Here is a 23,633-nt window from a genome sequence, read left to right as displayed (position 1 = left end):
TAGGCAATAAAACAGCCTCCCTCCCTCCCTTGGTGACTGTACATTCCTGGCCATACTAACTCTGATTAATTGTTCTCTACAGAAACCAAAGCCGAAGCCTCGACCATCTGTCACAAAGACTACATGGGAGAGCAACTATTTTGGGGTGCCTTTGACCACTGTAGTGACCCCAGAGAAGCCCATCCCCCTTTTTATTGAGAGATGCATTGAATACATTGAAGCAACAGGTGAGCAGGAAGGCCATGTTTTAATGGTTAAAGTTGGTGCTTAAGGGGAGCGGTGGCCACAGAGTGGCAGGGCCACATTGCTTAGCTGGACACAGCCGGGTCTGTCAAAATGTGGGGTTCTCACCCCCCTCCCTTTTTTTAAAAGTGTGATATACCTATTTTAATGACAGGTTAAAATAGGTGTATCGTATTTTATGTGATGTACCTATCACATAAAGCCATATGTGATACCCAAACTAGGTAAGAGCCGAGGTGGTGCAGTGGTTAGAGTGCAGCACTGCAGGCTACTTCAGCTGACTGTTAGCTGCAGTTCGGCGGTTCAAATCTCACCGGCTCAGGGTTGACTCAGCCTTCCATCCTTCCGAGGTGGGTGAAACGAGGACCCAGATTGTTGGGGGCGATATGCTGACTCTGTAAACCGCTTAGAGAGGGCTGAAAGCCCTATGAAGCGGTATATAAGTCTAACTGCTATTGCTACTGCTATAATGTCATCAGTCTGACTAGTTAGGGTAGTGAAACGCCTGCAAGAAACCAACCAAGCTCAGAGAGCATCAAGGATGCCGCATTTCAGTAACATTACAAATATTCTCAGTTATTCATACCTGTTTTAAGACACGCATCCCAGTTTTCATCTATTTCCTTCACTATAATGAAGGGAAACCACTGTTGTTTTTTGTAATCATAGACAGGGGTGCTCTGAGGGGTACAAAGTGGGGACTCGGGGCCACATATGGCTCTGGAACCACGGGTTTCCCACTTTGGGTTGGAGATACCTGGCACTGTTTTGGAGATGGTTGGTTTAGGGTGATTATTCTGAGGTTTACAGTCCTGGGTAACACAGAGGAAATCTCAGATTCTTGTTCTCTATCAATTTCTCATGCTTTCAGAGTGGCTTTGTAATTTTTCGTTGCTAGAAATTGTGGAGGGTGCTTCCCCTCTGCTAAATTGTGATAATGCTTGCACAGTGAAGGACGACGTCAGGAGCTCCTAATTGGCACTGTTTTTTTTTCTCTGTTTCTGCCTCACTTCGGGTTCTCACAGCCTGCAATGATGGAGCAAAATAAAGGGGTTTTTTATCACGCTTTGTCTTGTGAGCAAATAACACACTATTAAACAAAAACCACGGGGACATCCACTGCCTGCCTAAGCAGAAGAAATAAAAAATGAATCCGGGAATGGGAATAAATCCAAATGTCTCAGCACGCTGGTTAGGAAACGGAAATGATTTGTCCACGTAACTATTGAACGCAGTTTAAACTTAAACTGCTTGGAAGGCATGATGTATTCTGGTAGGATTTGAACTTGGACTTCAAAGTGTTGTGTGGATGTTGCTGCCATCTGTCTTTCCCCTCGGTTCATTATGTAGAGATAACCTTTGAACCGCCAGAAGAATTGTAGGCAACTGTGTCTTGCCTCACAACTACCCCTGTTCTTTGCTGATTCTTCCTGGTGTGTCACGCAGGTAGAAAGCTCTTGATGTTATCCCAAAAGCTGCAAAACTCTTTGGAGAAAGATGTGTGTGTGTGTCATTCAGCTGTGTCTATTACATTAAATAAGTAGACTTATACTATACAAAAACATATGTGCAATTCAAATAATTATTATAGTTAAATCATTTGCACTTGGCTCTCGAACCCCATGAATAAAAATGGAGAGGCTGCTTTTCGGTGAAGGCTTAAACCAATTTTAAGGGCCTCTCCCCTCTAAGTGATAAGTCTTCCAAACTTCTTCCCTCTTTACTGCATCAATAATTGACAGTAGTGTCTAACCGTGGAGGTTCAAACAGAATATGAATCTTTTTATCCCTTGCAGCTACAGTAGGTGAAATTGGATAACATCTGCCGGCTGCTTAATTATTTAACTATTAGCCAGGTTGATCTGGAAGCCTTAAAAGACATGCTTGCATTGTATATGCCTGTCTCCCCCGTAGGATAAATCCTCGGCAAACCTCAGGGTAAAATTGCAAAGCTGCGGAATATTTGCTCTTATTTCTAGCGAAAATAAGAATGTCAGGTTAGTTATTTCTATTGAAACGTTTCTCCTTATGAAGATAGATTTTGTCAGCCTTCATTTTGGGGGCATAGGTAGCATTTGCTGGTGGTTTGGCGGGGCTATTTGTTGAAATCACTCATTCAATCCTGGATGAAGTTCCGGTTTGCTAATCCGCCACTTTAAAAGCAAGGTGGGAGATACTCTTGGTGGTGCTAATACCTTGGATGTTCTTGGGGGAAACTCCTTGAGAGTTATTTTCAAACAGTATCCTGCAGAGAGCGTATCCTGCACGGGTCAGCCCTCTCTGCCATTCATCCCATACTTGACATGCTTCCTGTTAAATCTATTCTCCACGTTCACTATTCCTCTTCTACCTTTTTACCTGCCTGGTCACCCCGAGAGGCACATCTGTTTCTCCTGTGCTCGGAAGCATGTCAGAGCAATAAGCCTCTTAGCGGTTATAATTGGGGAAAAGCAGAAAATAATAAGTTGGCTTATATTGAATGCTGCATTGGGAGATAGGAACTTTCTTAGTCTGGACTTTGGCACAGAACTCCACATTGTGGCTGTGTTTAGCAGTGCCAGATGCCAAGGAGGCTGCAGAATAATAAGGATTTTGATTACTTTTATTTATTTATGTGTCCTCCCTCCCTCCCTCCCTCTCTCTCTCTCTCTCTCTCTCTCTCTCTCTCTCTCACACACACACACACACACGTCTCATCATCTGTTAAAAGTGTTTGAAGATGGCCACTTTCATATAAGCTCCTCCCTTGTATGAAGCTAATACTACACAATTTAAATAGTCAATTCACACAGAATGGATTAAAAAATCAATACAATGGTGACCCACGATGTTTTTTTCCTTAATGCTAATAACCCCCCCCAGATTACAGTACGGTATAATTTAACACAGAATATTTTTGGAAAGAACGAAAGAGATTCAGATATGTATGTAATACAGATATGTAATATCAGTGGAACTGAGTCTGGATTATGGGATATTGAAAAACAGTCTCTTTAAAGAGATGGAATAGGAAGTAGGAAATGAAAAAAAGTAAAAATGTAGCGTTTGTGGGATTAATCTAGTGGGGGGGGAAGGGTCTTTTCCCCCCCAAAAAAATAAAGGAAGGAATTTTACTAGAGTGGTTGGCTCCGTCAAGCATTACTTAGTATGATGGCCATGACTCAACATGGTGAGTTTGGGCTTAGTTGAACAAAGGAAACATTGAGGTATTTTCAAAGCAATCTTCCAGAGTTCACATGGTTACCATCTGCAAATGTCCTGGAGAAGTTGGCAACGTAATCGGAATTCGGTCTTCTACAGTGCCATAGAAAGATTGGGCTGCAGTAAAGAATGGCACGGAGAGAATTTTAACGGGTGACTTTCCAAGCCTGGTTTATAAACATGCATGGGGTGGCAAACTCCGTTTTGCTCTCTCCCTAAACTTATCTGTAGTTTGACCTACCCGTAGTTTGGCATTTCGTGAACTTTGGCACAACGATTGTTGGAAGCCAGGCTTCTGGATCAGAGCTGTCTGGTCTAGCCTCTTGCCCCCCCTCCCCCCTTTAGTTTTTGGTATCTACAAGAGGGCATGAGTACAGGACAAGAACTTTCCCAATCAGCTTTGAGTAGCAGTAACAGTATAACAGAGTTGGAAGGGACCTTGGAGGTCTTCTAGTCCAACCCTCTGCTCAAGAAAGAAACCCTACACCACTTCAGACAAATGGTTCTCCAAAATGTTCTCCTGTTGGAGCAACCACAACTTCTGGAGGCAAGTCGTTCCACTGTCAGGAGATTCCTCCTTGGTTCTAGGTTGCTTCTCTCCTTGGTGAGTTTCCATCCCTTGCTTCTTGTCTGGTCTTCAGGGGCTTTGGAGAACAGGCTGACCCCCTCCTCTCTATTGCTGCCCCATATATTTTAGATGATAGACAGGATTGCCCTCAACCTCAAGCAGCCTTGTGGTGGGGTGTCCCAAATTCAGTCTAATCAGTTTATGGCTGCTCCCATCCCCAAAGGCGTTCTGCCACAGGCCAGCTCCTTCAAGCCTCAATTTTCAATTTTCCCAAAGTGGCCCATTTCCCTTTACAAGTTGCACAGTTGCTCCAAACCATGGTTTGGAATTTTAAGGCATGGTTATGAAAATGTTCTTGTCCCACCTGTTGTATTAAGCCAGCGTTTATCAACTTTGGCACGTTAAGACGTGTGGACATCAACTCCCAGACATCCACGCGTCTTTAACGTTGCCATGGTTGAGAATCATTGTTCTAGAAATGGCTGTAACTTTCATTCAGCCAGTCGCACCCGCAGAATCTAAGCCCCTGTCATTAATCATAATGCCAAAATAATGAAACTCGCAACTGAAGTTCCACCCTTTCATCTGTGGCATGCACACCTGTAAAGGACCGACAGGCCTAGCTCTGGTTTCCACTGAGAAACGATGCAGATTTAAAGCAGCAGCATCTCTTCACTGTCCTGGAGCTGATCCGATTCCTCACTTGGCGGGAGATCGGTTCAATTGTCACCTATTGTGTTTGACAATTGCCCTTTGCGATGCCACAGACACATTGCAAAACAGATGCGCGTGCAGCTTTCTCCCGTGTAAACGTCGACCTCGAGGATTTTTTTTTTTTTGCTACCGATAGCAAAACACAGAGGATAAACAATTGGATTGTCTGGCCCGGGGACGTCGTGGCAAGTTTCTTTTTCCCCAGTCCCCGATAATCGTCCCGTTTTAATGTGGCTTCCTTGGATCTGTTCGGATTGAAATCAAAGAACAGTGGCTCTAGGCTAAAAGGATTGCGCCACATCGGTCCCAAACCAGCAAGAGCTGTTGGCATCCGAAAAGGAGCTGGCATTTTTATGAAGGCCCCGTCAGAATTTCAGCCCACTGATGTCATGGACTCGGAATGTGGTAAGGCAAGAATAGATACCAGGGCGCAGATTTAAAAAAAAAAAATCAGGAAATTTGCAAACTTTTAAGAATTGCTTCAACTTGGTTTTTTTTCGGCTAAGAAATTGCAGACTTGGAAGGAAAGCTAAATCCAGGTGTTTCTCTGGAAGGATTGCTTTAGAACAGTGGTTCCCAAACTTGGCAACTTTAAGACTTGCGGACTTCAACTCCCAGAATTCTCCAGCCAGCTCTGCAGAGCTGGCTGGAGAATTCTGGGAGTTGAAGTCCACAAGTCTTAAAGTTGCCAGGTTTGGGAACCACTGCTTTAGAATTTAACCGTCTCTTTTGAGAGTGGCATCGGCTACCAAACAAATGGTGCCGTTGTATTGTAGAGGTTATGTAAAATCTCTCTTAATACCCAGGCAAATTTTGCCTTCTATAGGGTCGTTTTTCTCAATGTTGACAGCTTTAAGACATGTGGACTCCAAACTGCCAGAATGGCTGGGGAATTCTGGGAGTTGAAGCCCACAACTCATAAAAAGAGAGTTGAGAAACACTCTTGTAGGTGACAATGCAGGCCAAGCGTTTCTAACCAGGGTTAGATTTCAAGAAATCTATGAACTTCAGTGGGAAAGGAAAATAGCTTCATTTTCCCTGACCTCTAACTGAACAGTTAGCTTGTCTTGTTACTGATTTAATGGGTTAGGAGAAAAAGCCACCTTGATAGCACAATCTATGACATATTTAATGCATTTAAATCACACACACCCCAGGTCATAATATGATTTGATGTCGACTAAATGCATTTCTGCTAGTTTCACTGAAACTGAAGCTACCTACTTTCATATTAATCACATTTTTCACACACATTTGAGGAAAAGTAAATTCCGTTTACGCTGACAGATCTTTGATAGCAAATGGCACCTTAAAATGTTTCTAATTTGGTTATAGGCTTGGATCAATTAGACATTTGGATTTTTTTTTGCAGGAATATTTTTAATATTTCCTAACACTGCAAGAAGAACACTAAATATAGGACAGCCGTCAAACAGAGTGTTGAAAGGCTGATTATCTGTTTTCAAAGATGAAATGTTTACAGAAAAACACAGATTTGTGGTGCAGTCCATTGCCATATTTAGGTTAAAGTTCCTTGAAAGACATGATGTGATAAAAAGGAGGCTATAAATGTATACTTTGGAAATAAGCTCGCTCGCATCCTGGGGTTTTTGCTAGCGGAGAATTTGGTCTGTTGAGATGGAGCCCACCTACTTCAATTGGTGTTATTCCCATTTTATGAAATGATAAACAAAGAGCTGAGATCAGACTTGGACAGAAACGTGCAGATTTGTTAAGATATTTTTTAAAATGAGGATTACTATGTGTTTGCTTTTGAATATTTTCTGTTGTTCACATTATAATGGAATAACAGATTTAGAAGGTACCTTGGAGGTCTTCTAGTCCAACCCCCTGTTCATGCCCGTTGCAGACAAGTGGCTGTCCAATCTCTTCTTAAAAGCCTCCAGTGATGGAGCAGCCACAACTTCTGGTGGCAAGATGTTCCACTGGTTAATTGTTCTCACAAAATCCTCCTTGACTCTAGGTTGCTTCTGTCTTTGATCAGCCCCGTCCATTGCTTCTTGCTCTGCGTTCAGGTGCTTTCGACCCACGTTGAGAACCCCCCCTATTCCTACCTCTTTCCCCCAATTTAAACTTTATTCCCCGCTGTCGATCATCAACGGGGGCAAATAGCCCTGGCCGTTAATTTGCATATACAGCAAAACAATTGTGCTCCCATCATCCAGCAAGCAGCTATATTTGGAGACTGTTTGGTGCCTGCAGGAAGGACGGGGAGGCGTTGCTGCGTAATGTCCAGCTTCTGACAATTGTCCCATTCTGGAAAGGGCCGTTGTCCGATGGAGTAACTCGATGGGACACTGTGGGCTTCTCTGTTGAATGAAAGGGCAGTGGGGGAAAAGCGAGGCCTCCGTTCCAAGAGGCGTTATTATATTCCTCTCTTCCACCGGCGGAAGCCCAGGAGCTGCCCTGGGACAGCTTTGCTCTGGGCCTGACTCCGATGAATGGAGCGTGTGGGCTGGTTACAGGAAGCCGCCGGGCATCGGAAGAGGGGCTCCCCCTCCCTGCCTTCCGTCGGTCCTCTTGAGTTCGTAGAATCCCATTCTGTTCGCCTGGCCGAAAACCGAACGGTTGCAGGAACTGGGCATGGCTAGTCTTGTGAAGAGAAGGAACCAGGGGGAGACAGGATAGCAGCGGACTTCCAATATTTGAAGGGCTGCCACAGAGAGGAAGGGGTCAAGCTATTCTCCAAAGCCCCTGAAGGCCAGAGAAGGAACAATGGATGGAAACTGAACAAGGAGAGAGATTCAACTTGGAAATAAGGAGAGAAATCCTCGGACAGTGAGAGCAATCCACCCATGGAGCAGAAGTTGCCTTGAGAAGTTGTGGGAGCTTCATCCCTGGAAGCTTTCAAGAAGAGACTGGACTGCCATCTGTCAGAAAGGGTGTAGAGTCTCCTGCTTGGGCAAGGGAGTTGGACTAGATGACCTCTAAGGTCCCTTCCAACTCTGCCCATCTGAACAAATAGCCTACACAAACATTACCTAAGCTAGGTGTAAACATCAAAGGACGTGGCCTTAAAAATGACCCGTGACGCCAACTGGCCTCTCAAGTGGACGAGGATGTTAGGGAAGGAAAGGGAGGGGTTTATCTCCTCCTCTCTTACCCCAGTGCTGCTTTGTCTCTGTGCAGGCGGTCTCGGACTTACGACCATCCATCTAGTGGCCATTCAGAGTTACAGCAGCACAAAAAAAAAAGTGGCTTATGACCATTTTTCACACTTAAGGCCATTGCAGCATCCCCACGGCCACATGACCAAAACTCGGGACGCTTGGCTACTGATTCGTATTTACGGCAGCTGCAGTGTCCAGGGGGGTCACGCGGTCCCCTTTTACGACCTTCTGACCAGCAGATTCACTTAACAACCCTGTTAACAACTGCAGGGATTCACTCAACCACTGAGCCAAGAAAAATGGGGAGAACCTCACTTAGTAACAGAAATTTTGGGCTCAATAAGGGTCGTAAGTCGAGGACTACTTGTAGTGTAAAGGGACAATTTACAGCCCATAATTTTAAGCCCAGGTTATACACCCTGGGAAGTTGCATTCCCGGTTTCTTGTATAATTATCATTTTGGATGTCCCCTAAATGAGTCAGTTGCCTACATTTTGCCTGCTTGTGAATGAGGTGTGCATCTGTCAACAAAGAGGCTTGTTTTTGGCACAGAAATGGGCCTATTGTAATAAGCTCACCTGCTGTTCTCAGTACACAACGCCTGCCTAGTTTTGTGTGTGACAAGGATTGGGTGTAAAACAGGATTCGATAACGTAAACATGGAAGTGGATTGCAGGAAACATTGCTAAACATTGCTTTTGCGCCCCAGCAAAGTGGAGAGTCGCCTTCGCCATCGATGGTACGATTGGGAAGCTCCCGCCAGCTCGGATTGGAAGGGCGTTTCTGTTCCTCCTGGGTGTCCCTAAGCCCCCGTGTAGGCTCCACGCTCTACTTGCTGGCTCCGGGGAGTAGAACGTCCCCCAAATCTGCTTGTTTCGCTGTGTGCAGTGCGCTTAGTCTGGTCTTTCACAAAATCCCTGCCTTGTTTTAATTCCTCACGTCAGGGGTCTCCAACCTTGGCAACTTTAAGACTTGTGGACTTCAACTCCCAGAATTCCTCAGCCAGCATCGCTGGCTGAGGAATTCTGGGAATTGAAGTCCACAAGTCTTAAAGTTGCCAAGGTTGGAGACCCCTGCCTTACGTGGGTGGCAGAGGTGGGTTCCTACCGGTTCAGCCAAACCGGTAGTAACTTGGTGGCCTGGGTCGCTGGAACGGGCAGCGACCCAGGCCTGCCACGTCCCCGAACTGGTTCTCCTACGGTGCTGCCATCTTGGCGGCGCAGAACAATTTTCATTGCAGAAATGTAATTTTTTCCCCCTTTTAAACATTTTGCGCATGTGCATGGAGCAAACATTTTTGCGTGGCAAACCGGCAGTAATGCCGGCAGCAACCCACCCCTGATGGGCAAGTGGGCGGGCATCTTTTCCTGCCAGCTAGGGATCAATTGCATAGTTGCAATTGGCAGTTTTTTAAAGCCGTCCCATTGGTGATCTCTACCCTCTGAATAAACCTATTTTTAACTTACCTTCCTGAATGGGAGAGAGGCAGCCCTTAGCTTTCTCCCAAGTAGACCTCTCGGAAAGCAGCTATCCAGATTTGAGGATGCTAAGATGCTGAAAAGCAACCATTAAACTTCCTTGAACTTAAAGCAACTGGGCACTCCGAGATTTATGTGTCAAGCTTTCTCATAGGAGCTTGCAATCTTTATTTCAGCCCAGTAAGATAAACGAAAGCAGAAAACGAAAGAGCCTGTTTGCAAAACAACAGATGAGATTCCGGCACAGGCCAGATTTAAACCAGAGTCAGCTTGTTTTGATTGCTTCCTTTGGGAGGAAAATGCTCCCATATTGAAGTACATACAGGCTGTCCTCAACGTACGACCAACATTGAGCCCCAAACCTCTGTTGCAAAGCAATGCCGTTGTTAAGTGAGTTTTGCCCATTTTACGACCCTTTTTTGACGCAATTGTTAACTGCAGTTGTTAGAGAATCAAGCGGTCATTAAGTGAATCGGGCTTCCTCCATTGATTCTACTAACCGTCATAAATATGAGTCCGATACCAAGCACATGAACTTTGATCACGTGACCACGGGTATGCTGCGGTGGTTTTAAGTGTGAAAACCGGTCGTAAGTCACTTTTTTCAGTGCCGTTGTGACTTGGAACGGTCACTAAATGAAGTGTCGTAAGTCAAGGACTACCTGTAATCACGGAGGCGCTGTCAAAGGGCTTGGTGGACATAGACGTTTAGCATTTGTGCTGTGGGTTTTTGATAGGTGCACCGATCAGGTAGTTGATTTATACCAGTGGTCTCCAACCTTGGGAACTTTAAAGCCTGTGGACTTCAACTCCCAGAGTTCCTCAGCCAGCAACTTTAAGACCTGTGGACTTCAACTCCCAGAATTCCTCAGCCAGCAACTTTAAGACCTGTGGACTTCAACTCCCAGAGTTCCTCAGCCAGCAACTTTAAGACCTGTGGACTTCAACTCCCAGAGTTCCTCAGCCAGCAACTTTAAGACCTGTGGACTTCAACTCCCAGAGTTCCTCAGCCAGCAACTTTAAGACCTGTGGACTTCAACTCCCAGAGTTCCTCAGCCAGCAACTTTAAGACCTGTGGACTTCAACTCCCAGAGTTCCTCAGCCAGCAACTTTAAGACCTGTGGACTTCAACTCCCAGAATTCCTCAGCCAGCAACTTTAAGACCTGTGGACTTCAACTCCCAGAGTTCCTCAGCCAGCAACTTTAAGACCTGTGGACTTCAACTCCCAGAGTTCCTCAGCCAGCAACTTTAAGACCTGTGGACTTCAACTCCCAGAGTTCCTCAGCCAGCAACTTTAAGACCTGTGGACTTCAACTCCCAGAATTCCTCAGCCAGCTTTGCTGGCTGAGGAACTCTGGGAGTTGAAGTCCATAGGTCTTAAAGTTGCCAAGGTTGGAGACCATTGATTTATACCACCCTCTCCCCCTTCCCCCAATTGCAAAAACCCCCAAAAAACGCCTTAGCCATTCATCGTGGGTCATTTATAGCTCTTTGTAATTAGGAAATATAATTTCTGCAGGGGCGTGAGGTTATAGTAATTATACTTTTAGCTATCATTATCTCCCCACAGCATCTCAGAGCAATTAAAATCCACCACAAAGGTGTAATATAAACTGTTCCAGCCACATGGATACAGAAAGCAGAAGGTTATTCATCACCCCAAGTTTCTGCCTCCCGTTTCTTTCCTTGCTGCCGGTTTATTTGCTCTTTCTGCCTTTTTAGCAATTTAAAAAAGCTTTAGGACTTGGAAGGAACTAAGTCGGGGCACTAACGGCCCCTCATTTCCCTCGACACTTTGAAAGTGGGGCGCAGCGCAAATTCAATACAAAACCACCCTTTCCTCGGTATTGTGACTTGTGGAGTCCTCGGTGCTCTCTGAGCTGCGCTGTTTTCTTGCAGACCTTTCATTACCCAACTAAGTAACCTCATCAGTGCTAGGAGGACTGTGGAGTCCTCGGTGTTGTGTGAGTTTAGTTTGTTTTCTTGCAGATGTTTTATGACCCAAGTATGTAACATCATCAGTTCTAGAAGAGGGAGGGACGACGACAGAAACGACAATGATAAATTCCCCGTGTGGTCTTTGATGCTTTTTAAACTCGGTTGCTTTCTTGCAGACGTTTTCATTACCAAACTAGGTAACCTCATCAGTGCCAGGAGGAGTGAAAATCATGGCTCGCATCTCTGTGCCCCCATTTTCTGGGCAGAAGGCTGCTATGCTCAGTCTTCCATAAGATATTTCTTCCTCTTTGTATCTGCACTTTTCCTCTGCTCTAATCTCTTTCTCTCTCCCCCCCCCCCCCCCAAACCAGGGTTGAGTACCGAAGGGATTTACCGAGTGAGCGGGAACAAGTCGGAGATGGAAAGTTTGCAGCGACAATTTGACCAAGGTAGGACTCACAGCCTCCGTGCTTTCACTTGAGGGGGGGGGGGAGCAGTTTAAGAACGCGGTTATGCTTTGCAGATAGACAGATGGGTGGGGGCGGGGGTGGGCTCTTGCTTTTAGCTTTTTCTGGAAGGCCAGCCAAGTTGGAGACAGAGGCACCTCTAAATGGGGGGCTGTTCCAGAGGGCCAGTTTTTCCCTTATGGAGAAACACGGCTCCTGGGCCTCCCCCAAGCTGCTTTTCCCAGCAGGATCCTAACACAGGGGTAGTCCTTGACTTACATCCACACTTGAGCCCACAATTTCTGTTGCTGAGTGAGCTTTGCCCCCCAATTTTACAGCTTTGGTGTTGCAGTTGTTAAGTGAGTCACTGCAGCTGTTGAGTTAGCCACGCCGTTGTTAAGTAATTCGCAATTTAATGGGTTTGTATGCCGCCCGGGGGAGTCCGGGCGGCTTACAAATACGAATGAAATAAAATAACACACAGGGGGGAGAATACAAACTGTACAAACAGTATTAAAAACACAACATACATCCGGTTTAATTGGGGGTTGAACCTGATTTGAATCAGCAACCCCAGGCCTGCCGGAACAGCCAGGTTTTGGTGGCTTTTTGGAAGGCCGCAAGGGTGGGAGGAAGGGTCCGGATCTCTGTTGGTAGCTCGTTCCACAGAGCCGGAGCAGCTACAGAAAAGGCTCTCCCCCGAGTGGTCGCCAGTCGGCATTGTCCAGTACCCGGAGGAGGCCTAACGGGACGTTGGGAGGTGTGTAACAGGAGACAGTCTCCCAGATGAATCCGGCTCCCCCGTTGATTTTGCTCATCAGGAGGTCGCAAAAGGCAATCATGTGACCCCGGGAGCCCCTGCAATGGTCATAAACACGAGCCAGTCGCCCAATTTTGATGACCGAGGGGACGTAAATGTGAAGAATAGTCTTTTTTTCCCCCCAGTGAGGTAACTTTGAACAGCCATTAAGCGAACCCTTTGTAAGCCGGGGACTACCTGTAATTGGAGAGATTCTGGTCCGGAGATGCCTTCCTGCTGATAAATCTTTGTCTAGTTTCCATCCACAACCCCACAAGGCTGAGGAAATTGCGATTTTTGTATTAAATTCGCGCTGCATTCCGCCTTTCCGAGTGCCAAGGGGGATGAACGGCCATTGCCGTCCCCTTCGTTCCTCCCAACCACTGAAACTCTTTTTAAATTGATCGACATTTGAAGAAGGACAGCCAAACTTTTTAGCTGGGGCTCTTCCCTCCCCTCCCCTATAACCCTTCGATCCTCTCTCCTCGCAGATCACAACCTGGACTTTGCTGAGAAGGATTTCACTGTGAACGCTGTAGCCGGAGCCATGAAGAGCTTCTTCTCCGAGTTGCCGGATCCCCTGGTACCCTACAACATGCAGATCGAGCTGGTGGAGGCTCACAGTGAGTATGTCCCCTGCCTGCCTCTCTTAGGACGCCCCAGGGAGAATCCGTCGTGTTTGGGAAGCCTTTGAAACCGAAGCCACAAGGAGCACCAGCTTGTGAGCTGTTGAGCATCCTGTCAGGCAGCGTCGTTGCTGTAGAGCAGTGTTTCTCAACCTTGTCAACTTGAAGATGTCTGGACTTCAACTCCCAGAATTCCCCAGCAGTGGTTAGGACAGTGTTTCTCAACCTTGTCAACTTGAAGATGTCTGGACTTCAACTCCCAGAATTCCCCAGCAGTGGTTAGGACAGTGTTTCTCAACCTTGGCAACTTGAAGATGTCCGGACTTCAACTCCCAGAATTCCCCAGCCAGCATTCGCTGGCTGGGGAATTCTGGGAGTTGAAGTCCGGACATCTTCAAGTTGCCAAGGTTGAGAAACACTGCTGTAGAGCGACGGGCTTCCGTGGCTCCACCTAGAGTTACCAACCACAACCGAAGAGGAAAGTGTCTCCTTGGGCGTGGACTGCTGAAGCAGCACCTTCTAAGCTTTTATTGTCTTGGTTAATCCGCTCCAATCACTTCAGCACAGGTTTTGCTAGGGAAACGTTTGCTGGTGGGGAACGGAGGACGGAGGCAGAGTTCGGGCTGTGGGGCTGGAGACCAATGAAACCGGAGCCAGAGAAATTCCCTAGGCCGGCAGCCTTCCCAGTCTTTTGGGCACAGCGACCGGTTCCGTGGACAGAGGTTCTTCCATGGGCCAGAGGGGGCCTGGTTTCTTGCGCTGCCTGCATCCCACAGATTGGGCTTTGTTTGTTTGCAAGGACCGGTTTCTCAGATGCCACAGACCCCCTGGGGTTGACGACCCCCCCCCCTGCCCTAGACTATTTCGTAGAAATGAAGAGGAGACTAATAAAAAAACCCTCAAATGAAAAGAAGGACCAGGGGAGACATGATAGCAGTCTTCCAGTGTTTGAGGGGCTTCCACAAAGAAGAGGGAGTCAAGCTATTCTCCAAGGCACCCGAAGGCAGGACAAGAAGCAATGGGTGGAAACTAATCAAGGAGAGAAAACCTGGAACTAGGGAGAAATTTCCTGACAGTGAGAACAATTAATCAGCCCTTCATGGTAGTGGGCCTGGGTATTTGAGAGACCGCCTACTGCCAATTACCTCCACTAGACCGATACGATCGCATCGATTAGGCCTCCTCCGAATCCCATCTACTAGCCAGTGCAAACTGGCAACTACCCGGAGGAGAGCCTTCTCGGTGGCTGCTCCGACCCTCTGGAACGAACTCCCCGTGGAGATTCGGACCCTCACCACCCTCCAATCCTTCCGCGCCGCTTTGAAGATCTGGCTGTCCCGGCTGGCCTGGGGTTAAGATTCCAACCCCACCCGAATTGTGTGACTGTTGTGCTCTCTTTTAATATGTTGTATTGTTTCCATATTGGAATACTGTTTGTCTTTCCCCCCCCTCTCCCTTTTTGAATTGTGAGCCGCCCTGAGTCCCCCCCAGGGAAAAGGGCAGCATACAAATAAAGGAAATTCAAATTCAATTCAATTCAATCAGTGGGACAGAAGTTGTCTCCAGAAGTTGTAGGTGCTCCATGGCTACAGGTTTTCCAGAAGAAATTGGACATCTGTTTGTCCAGAATGGCATAGCAATAGCAGTTAGACTTATATACCGCTTCATAGGGCTTTCAGGCCTCTCTAAGCGGTTTACAGAGAGTCAGCATATTGCCCCCAACAATCTGGGTCCTCATTTTACCCACCTCGGAAGGATGGAAGGCTGAGTCAACCCTGAGCCGGTGAGATTTGAACCGCTGACCTGCTGATCTAGCAGTAGCCTGCAGTGCTGCATTTAACCACTGCGCCACCTTGGCTCTGTAATATAGGCATAGGGAAGGGGGTGCCCAACTTTGGCAACTATTCGACCTATGGACACCAACTTCCAGAACTCCCAAGCCAGCCATGCTGGGAGTTGAAGTCCACAGGTCTCACAGTTGCCAGAGGTGGAGATCCCTGGCATAGGGCCTCCTGCCTCAAGCAGGGGGTTGGACTAGAAGACCTAGAAGAGCCAAGGTGGCGCAGTGGTTAAATGCAGCACTGCAGGCTACTGCTAGATCAGCAGGTCAGCGGTTCAAATCTCACCGGCTCAGGGTTGACTCAGCCTTCCATCCTTCCGAGGTGGGTAAAATGAGGACCCAGATTGTTGGGGGCAATATGCTGACTCTCTGTAAACCGCTTAGAGAGGCCTGAAAGGCCTATGAAGCGGTATATAAGTCTACTGCTATTGCTTCGAGCTCCCTTTCAATTCTGTTGTTCTCCAACAACTCGGCCCATTCATACATTTCTACCTAACTGAAACAGGTCCAGGATCCTTTTCTGACCAGAACATGATCTCCCTTGAGATGACTTCTTCGGAAGTCCTGCCAGGTTATTTTGGCTCATCCAGAAGCTGTAAGGCCCTCTTCGGCTGCCCAAGTAAAAAAAAAAAAATAGGGCAGGAACGGGTGCCTTGTGGCCACTGCCTTGATGAAGTGGCAGGGGTGCAGCCAATCTGGGCCCATGCAAGGCCAGTTGCCGTTTTTTTTAAGTCTAGCAAGATAAAATTAGTTGTCTTGTATCTCAAAAGAGCCGAAGACAAATTACAACATATTTTTAACTGGCGCGTTTGTCTGGAGCCTGGCTCGGTCTGCAGCACCTCCTTCATTGAGTTGCTTCCAGCTTCCCTGGCCGTAAAATCCACGGCGGGAGGCTGAAGTCGTTTTATCTCCTCTCGTTTTCTATTTTTAAATTAATTGATTTGGGGTTCCGGTTTGTTTCGGTGACTTGGCTTTCTAATTCTATCCACTGCCAGTTATTAGATTGTTCTGTGATTCCCGATCTCTTGTTTTTTTTTTAACCATGGTTATTTGAGTCGTCTACAGCAGTTTCAAATAGGATTAGAGAATGCTAGAACATGCTAGTCACTTTCCTGATTATTATTATTATTATTATTATTATTATTATTATTATTATTATTATTATTATTATTTTGCATACAGCCAGCCTTGGGGCAGGCGAAATACCTGCAACCTTGGGGCTGTTTAATTCAGACAAACCCATAAGTCTGTTTTCTTTGGTTTTCTTTAGGCTGGGGCAAATGGTGCAGTTTCCACATCCAATTGCAGAATTATACAAAATAAAATTGGTATCTCAGTAGTGCCCCCTGGCTGGTTCAAATAAAGGGTAAATGAATAGCCAGGGAACACCAGTTTCTCAAAATATATGGAAAACTTACAAGGTTTGAGGCAGTAAAAAGGGCTTATTTATTTATTCATTTATTTATTTATTCATTCATTCATTCATTCGCTGCTTTCCTTCACGTCACACCCCTTTTTTTGAAAAAAGTGAAGAGATTCAGCATCCAAATTTATCTGAGCTTTGTCTACTACAGCGTGTCTCAAATTTGGTCATTTTAAGATGGTTGGGACTTCAACTCCCAGAATTCCCCAGCCAGCCAGTTAGGCTGGCTGGGGAATTCTGGGAGTTGAAGTCCCAACCATCTTAAAAGAGGCCCAGATTGAGAGTCCCTGGTCTGGGGACTCTGTTTGGGGAAGCCTCTGTTCCGTTTTGAAGCAGCCCTGAGGATGCTGAAGTCGAACCCCCCCCCCCCCCAACTGAGCCAGCAATGCTGCTGTTGACAATCCTGGATTTCACTGCAGATGCACTTAAAATTGCCGGAGCTCTGCACGGCGCTGAGAGCTCTTTAAATATTTAACTGTGTGGTCTGTCTTAAGTGGAGTTTGGCGTCTCTGCTTTAGAAGCCGTCTCCGAGGGGACTCCTGACAAAAGATGCCTTTGCTTCTGTTGCTCTGAAAGATAAGTTTTTTTGAATTTAAAAAAAATAATGAAGCTCAGAACGCTACCCTCTCCCGTGACGGATTCACTCTGGTGACGTCGCTGCGTGTTGTTTTTATTATTATTATTAAAAAGCTTCAGAAGAGAATAAAAGGCTGCTGTTGACTTAAGGAGTTGACTTCTTCGGCAGGCAGCCTCCGGTAATGTTTATGGTGGCTGCCGCTGCCACCCCTGACGTCGTTAATGCAACCCTTTCAAACAAAAACAGGAGTAGTGTGGTTTAACTTGATTACCGTCAGGATCTTGGGCTGTTGTTGTGAGGTGTTAGCAAGTGCAAATTAAAAAGCGCAGATGTGATAAGTGGAAGACTTCATCATCATGCTTTCGTGCAGATAATAAAATACCAAGGAACCTAACTATTAAAACTAATTAACAGGGTCGTAAAGACTTGGTAAATAAAAATGCAAATGCTTAGGGAGTAAATACTAGGCTGCTAAAGCAAGGCTGTGGCTGTGTGTTTTGTGTGTGTCTTCCATTCGATTGTGTCTCGATTCTGGAGGCTGCCTGGGCTAGTCCCTTCAGGTTTTCCAGAAATAGATTGCCATTGCCTCTTCTTTAGGGCTGAGAGAAAATGACTGGCCTGAGATCACCCAGCTGGTTTTGTGCTGAAGGGCAGACTCCGTCTGTCTCTAAGCATTATATATTACTCAAAACAAAACAACTGGCCTCCAGAGGTTGTGAGTTCTCCAAGACCGGACGTTTTTTAAGAAGAGATTGGACAAACCATTTGTCTGAAATGATAAGAGGCTTTCCTGCCTGAGCAGAGGGTTAGACTAGAAGACCTCCAAGGTCCCTTCCAACTCTGTTGTTCTGTATTCTAGCCTACATTGTACCTGGATTTTTCTGTGATCACTTGGGAAGACTTGATTATTCTGCTGACAAACTTATTTTCCCCTTCCTGGTTTAAATAGAACGGATTTCATGAAATGTGAGGCTTTGAACTAGGCGGGCCCAGCTTCCTGCTAGTTCAGCTAGGCCAGCAATTGGAGGTTCTTGGGACTTGGGGAAGAAAAATGCAAAGTCCAATAAATTTATATAGTTTATAGTATCTGGTACCTCTTACAGTAGGTTGTTTTTTTTTTTGGGGGGGGGGAACTAATTTTAATGGCCACATATTCCTTGTCATCTTCATATAAGACAGATTTGGCTGAATAAAATTCTCAGATGTTTTGCCATTTGTAAGTCGTGTGTATCAACTGCCTTATTAGCTCGCCTCCTTCCTTAGGACAACTTTGTAGGGGTAGCCTCTGCTGATATTGGGGGGCGATGGTGGGGGGGAGGAAGTCCAGGGTAAATAGGTTTATTCCTTAGTCCGGAGCTGCTGCTGATGGTTCCACTTGGAAGACCCTCCGATCGCCTTCCTTTTCTCCTCCCCAACAGAGATCAACGACCGAGAGCAGAGGCTGCAGGCGCTGAAAGAGGTGCTGAGGAAGTTCCCCAGGGAGAATTACGAGGTCTTCAAATACGTCATCTCTCATCTGAACAAGTAAGGCACCCCCCCCCCCAAAAAAAATCCCTTCCGTCCCTCTGCGGTGAGCTGGAACCCTCGCCGCCTCCGTCACACCCACCCACCCGGGAAGGGCTTTAAAATCTCCCATGGGGGTCGTTGCACAAACCCCGCTGGGACAGCAGAAGGTCCCCCCTCCCCAGGTGAATCCCTTCCCCGTTTCTTCCAGTTAAACCACTTTTTCCCCAGTGCCGTGGTAACTTCGAACGATCACTAAATTCGGCTTCCGCATTCCCAGCTCCTCCCTTCCACAGAGCAGGGAGTGCTGGTGGCCCTGGGAAAGCGGCAGGGTCCCCTCTGGGAGGGGAGGGGGTGAGGGGCAGTGCCTGACCTCCCCCCTTCCCCGCCCTTTGTCCTTGCAGGGTGAGCCACAACAACCGCAGCAACCTGATGACCAGCGAGAACCTCTCCATCTGCTTCTGGCCCACCCTGATGCGCCCCGACTTCAGCACCATGGACGCCCTGACTGCCACCCGCATCTACCAGACAATCATCGAACTCTTCATCCAGCAGTGCTCTTTCTTCTTCTGCAGCCGGCCCATCGTCGAGCCCGCCGGCGCCACCCCCAACTCCCCCTCGGCCCTGCCCATCAGCGCCCCTTTCCTCTCCTCCACGCCCATCATCGCCCAGCCCTCCCCGCCCCAGACGCCGCCCCCCTCGCCCCAGTCCCCCCTCCAGTCCCTGCTCCCGCCGCAGCTCCAGGCCGAGCAGCACACACTGTGAACCCAGGACGGGTCAGGAAGAAAGGCCTCCGTCGCGACGCAGAGGCCGAGACCATCCGCCCTGGCGCCTCTTGGCCCGCCCTCGCCTCCGCCGTTCGGTTCCAGACTTCTGTGGGGCTGAGCCATGGCGGGCTGGCTGGCGCCTCGGACCCCTCTGGAGCCCGGTTCGGCCTGGGGGCTGGCACGGGAGGGCACCCCTGGGCTTACAAGCAGGAGGATGCGGTTGGAGAGCCTCCCGGGCGAGCCTCCTTCCCATCGGGATCTACTCGGACCCACGCAAGAGAGGCAGGCTTAGCCCAGTCGGGGCGTTGGACCCCTCCCTCCTCGGCCTCAATCCGTGCGTGGACAGAGAGGACTGTGAAGCAAGGGGGGGGGCATCCTTCCCTCTCCTCCCCCCCCCTCCCCAAGCACATTCCAGGAACGATGGAGGCCTCTCCTGCAGTGCTGGACATCTCACCTCGGTCCCTTCAGACCCCTCGGCTGCGTCCCCAGCAGTGGCTCAGGCGAGCTGGATCCACTCGACTCGAGCGAAGGCCGGAAGGCTGGAGAGGAAGAACCCGGAGGGTTGGTGGCTGGCGGAGTCTCTCGGGCAGGGCAGGGCCATCTCACTGGCCGTGTTGTCTCCCTGGGACGAATCGCGGCATCTCTCTCACTCCCCTCCCCCTCCCCTCCTCCCTTTCCCGCCCTGGAAGGATCTTGGTGTTAGCACTTAGCAGAGGAGAGACAGAGGGGACAGGAGGGGAGGCACATGTCCATTTGGGAAGAAGGCTGGCTGTTTGGCTGTCAGGCCTGGGGTTGGACTCCTTTGGAACACTACGTTGACAGAAACACTGTTGTTCGTTGCGTGCGTGCGTGTGCGTGTCTGTTTGGGAGCAAGTGGGGAGAAGCGTTGCTGGCGAAGAGAGAGCAAGGCAAACCTGCAGGTGCCCCTTTCTTTCCATTGGAAATTGGGGAAACTGAGGCGAGTTATGAGCGGGGTATATTCCGGAGGGCTCTTTCGCTGGAGTCTCTCGGAGGAGCCGAATCAACGGGGGCCCCCGGAAGAAAAGATGGGTGAAAAAGAGAGCGGGAAGAGGTCCATGGGGGCTGAAGCGGGGAGCCCCGAGCCAACTCCAGGGGTTGCTGCCCCACCAGGAAGCGGGCAGCCCTGCCATGAGAGAGAGGCTGATGGGAAACGCTTAAAACCCCTGGGCAGAGCCTCCTGCCATTGGGCCCCCTTCAGGGCCGCCACATTCCTTGGCACCTTCCCAAGCGGCGGCTGTTGTGTGTGGGTGGTGGACACCCTTCTGCGGAGGAAGAGGTTGGTGGCCAAGGACGACCTTCCCCCTCTTCCCAGGCCAAGGTTGACCCAGCTTCCTGGTTTGGGAGAAGCTGCCAACGAAGAGGGTTGCGTATCAGCAGTGCCTGGTAAACTGCCCTGTTAGTGTCCCTGGGTGTGTGTGTCTGGGTGTGTGCGAGAGCGTGCAAGGGGTATAGTCGTTCTCATCAACAGGGCAGTTTGAACTGGAGTTTCCACGGTACCACTGGGGTGGACGGGGGAGCGATCCTTCGGCCATCCTCACTGTCTTTTCGCACTTTAAAATGAAACCTGTGGTTTAATGCTGTTTTTAAGCCTTTCAAGAATACTTGTGTTACATTCATTGGGTGGGAGTGAAATTCCGGTCCTTCTCCCATCCCACCCATCCCCCCTCAGCCCCCCCCCCCAACTTCTCTTCCACTTCCATTCTGCTTCCTGCTATCCAGAGCCCCCCCTCCTCCTCCTCTTCCTCCTCCTCCTTCCGCAATCTCTCTCTCTCTCTTTCTCTTATAAATAAGCTGAATTATGTACTCCTTATTTTAGAACCACATTTAAAAGTTGTATCTGTGTCGGAATTGTGTGCTTTGAAAGCCCCTCTTTGCAAGCATTCCTCCTCCCTCCTTTTTATAACTCTCACCGCCTTTTGTGTAAATAATGGAAAACGGTTTGTTTTCGACTCCTGACAAGGAACACGGCATCGGCCCACCTCCCCTCCATTATGCATGCGCCATGTGAAACAAACACGCAGACGGGGGAAAAGGAAGCTTGTAGGGAGGAGGCTGAGAAGGCGGGGAAAACCCCCCCTCTGGCTTTTCTCCGGGGTGGGGAAAACGCGTGGAAATCCCACCCGAGCTGCAGTCTTTGGGCTGCTGACCCAAAGGGAGGGCTGACGTGGGCAGGGGACGCCCGTTCCCCACCTGGGATGGGCCTTCCCTTACGCCCGCGTCCAGTGCCGCTGTGCCTTCTTTGTGAGTGTGCTAAAAAATTTCACCCTTAACAATTGCTAGCAGCTCTTGAAATTAGGGAAGGCGGTGGGGAAACCGGAAGCATCGCGGCGAGAAAATATCGGGCTCCGACGGGCGCCGCAAATATCCAACCGGACAAGCTGCTATCGGGAGGGTCTTTGGGTTGGAACCATCTTGTAGGGAGGCCCCTGACTTCAACACCGAGCCCAGGGCTGGAAATGGGCAGGAGAGAGGAAGGACCGGAGCTGCTCTGCCCATTGCACAGGTCAGCCTGTGGCCTTAAGATCCGGAGAGGGGAGCAGTTTTCCAGGTGCCTGAGCCAAGATCGGTGCCTCCCTGCAGTGTGTGGCCATGGATTTCCTGGCCCGTCGCCATTCCCTCTTCTGGGACCAGTTGGCATTGGCTGGCCTTTAAACTGGGCCAGGTGCCTCCAAACAACCTGCCTACCTTTTCAATTTCCGGGGCCTTTCTTTTTTGGCAGCGCCGCCTCCTCTCCCGTCCAGAGGCGATGCCCGTTTCTCAATCCAGACAACGGGTTTCCATACAGTGGAGCCCGGGGCTGCCTCTTCTTTGCCCGAGGCCAGCTTTCCTCGGTCCCTCTTCCGCTGGAGGTTGCCGTGGGGTGGCTTTTCCCATCCCACTCCCGCCACCAAGACAGCGGCAGCAGCGTCTGCGCCTTCGGCCCTGCGCGCTGAACAATTCCCCGCGCGCTTTTATGGGCCCGCCTCGTCCCGCCACTGCGGCCTTGCTCCTTTCGAGTGCACTGCTGGCCTCGGTTCTTGGCCGCCAGATGCCCAGCCGTTGGATGGTTCTCCACCTCTTACTAAGGCCCATCCGTTCCCCCCCCCCTCCAATGCCCAGTGAAAAACCAGAAGCGTCTTGAGGCTGTCTGGTCCCCGGGAGCCTCTTGGTGGGTCACCCCACGCAGGGTCTCCGCGGCCCACTTTGAAATCCTCGCCTCTGAAAAGGAAAGTTCTGGATTGCTCGTCTGAATCATTTGTCCTGCGGTGACAGCAGCGGTCAAGGTCTGGCTTAGCTTTTCTTTTTAATTTTCCTAGAAGTGGATCCCTTCTGGCTTTGGCTCCCCCCTCCCCTCTTTATTGGTTCTCTAACCCAGTGTTTCTCAACCTTGGCAACTTGAAGATGTCTGGATTTCAACTCCCATTCGCTGGCTGGGGAATTCTGGGAGTTGAAGTCCGGACATCTTCAAGTTGCCAAGGTTGAGAAACACTGTCCTAACCACTGCTGGGGAATTCTGGGAGTTGAAGTCCGGACATCTTCAAGTTGCCAAGGTTGAGAAACACTGCTCTAACCAGCCAGTGGCTTCCCCTAACGCAGAAGGTCAGTTTGCCCCCAACTCACCTGGTCAGTATTCTTCAGAGGTCCCATTGTGGGGGGTTCGTTGCCCCTTTTGGTCAACACTAGCTTAACCGTTAGGTCAAATCCCCTCCCTCCCCTTTCGGTAAAACGGACATACAATAGAGACATATTGTATTCCAAAATGTAGTTGAAAGCAGGGCATAAGTTATTGTTTTAAAGTAATCTTAATTTTTTTTCCCCTGTGTATATCAATTTTTTTTTTTTAAAAAAAAGCCACATCCATTTCTCAAATTGTATGGGAATAAAACTTCTGAAAAGTTGGATTTAGTTCTGCACTCAGCTCTTGGTTTTTCGTTTTTTCCTGGTACTTGTATTTCCACATTGTAAAATTATCTCTCTATATGTTGGATTAACATTTCAATTGAAGAAGACAACGATGAATGGTAATAAAACGTGGTAGTAGTTCCAGCTAAACCTGTGCCCCCCCCCCCCCAAAAAAACCCCCCACTCTTCAGCAAAAGCAAGCAAGAATTACCGAAAAGACCTGTATGTAAAAAAGAAAAAGGAAAAAAAAGTATAATGGTTATTTCTCTGTATTTTTAGGAGCCTAACGACATCCTTTAGTTATTGGTGATAGACTATATTTCCTTTTTATGCTTCTATTAAGGACGTTTTTAACTCTTTGTGGTTCTTTCTCTTCCCCCTCCTCTCTCAGCCCATCCAATTAGTGCATGAAATTGTTGAAATCTCTGGGCAAACGAAAGAAAAAGCTCCCCCTTTTTTTTGCTGAATTTAAACA

At 48.4% G+C, this 23,633-nt stretch overlaps 1 protein-coding gene across 1 annotated transcript in view; it reads left to right on the top strand.

Moving 5' to 3' along the window:
• ARHGAP35 (Rho GTPase activating protein 35) overlaps nt 1-23,324 on the top strand; it is a 50,453-nt gene extending 27,129 nt beyond the window's left edge. Inside the window, exons 3-7 of the mRNA XM_087727983.1 lie at nt 83-227; nt 11,646-11,723; nt 13,011-13,142; nt 18,404-18,509; nt 18,893-23,324. Of these exons, the coding sequence (XP_087584109.1) occupies nt 83-227; nt 11,646-11,723; nt 13,011-13,142; nt 18,404-18,509; nt 18,893-19,253 (822 nt within the window). The 3' untranslated portion in view covers nt 19,254-23,324. The remainder of the gene's footprint in view (nt 1-82; nt 228-11,645; nt 11,724-13,010; nt 13,143-18,403; nt 18,510-18,892) is intronic.
• The last annotated feature ends 309 nt before the right edge of the window (nt 23,325-23,633 follow it).

Source organism: Thamnophis sirtalis, unplaced genomic scaffold (assembly GCF_051295495.1).
Source record: "Thamnophis sirtalis isolate CommonGarterSnake01/CBP01778 unplaced genomic scaffold, rThaSir2_p1.2 scaffold_13, whole genome shotgun sequence".
In the NCBI taxonomy this organism is placed as follows: Eukaryota; Metazoa; Chordata; class Lepidosauria; order Squamata; family Natricidae; genus Thamnophis; species Thamnophis sirtalis.
This window is presented reverse-complemented; position numbering and strand designations above follow the sequence as displayed.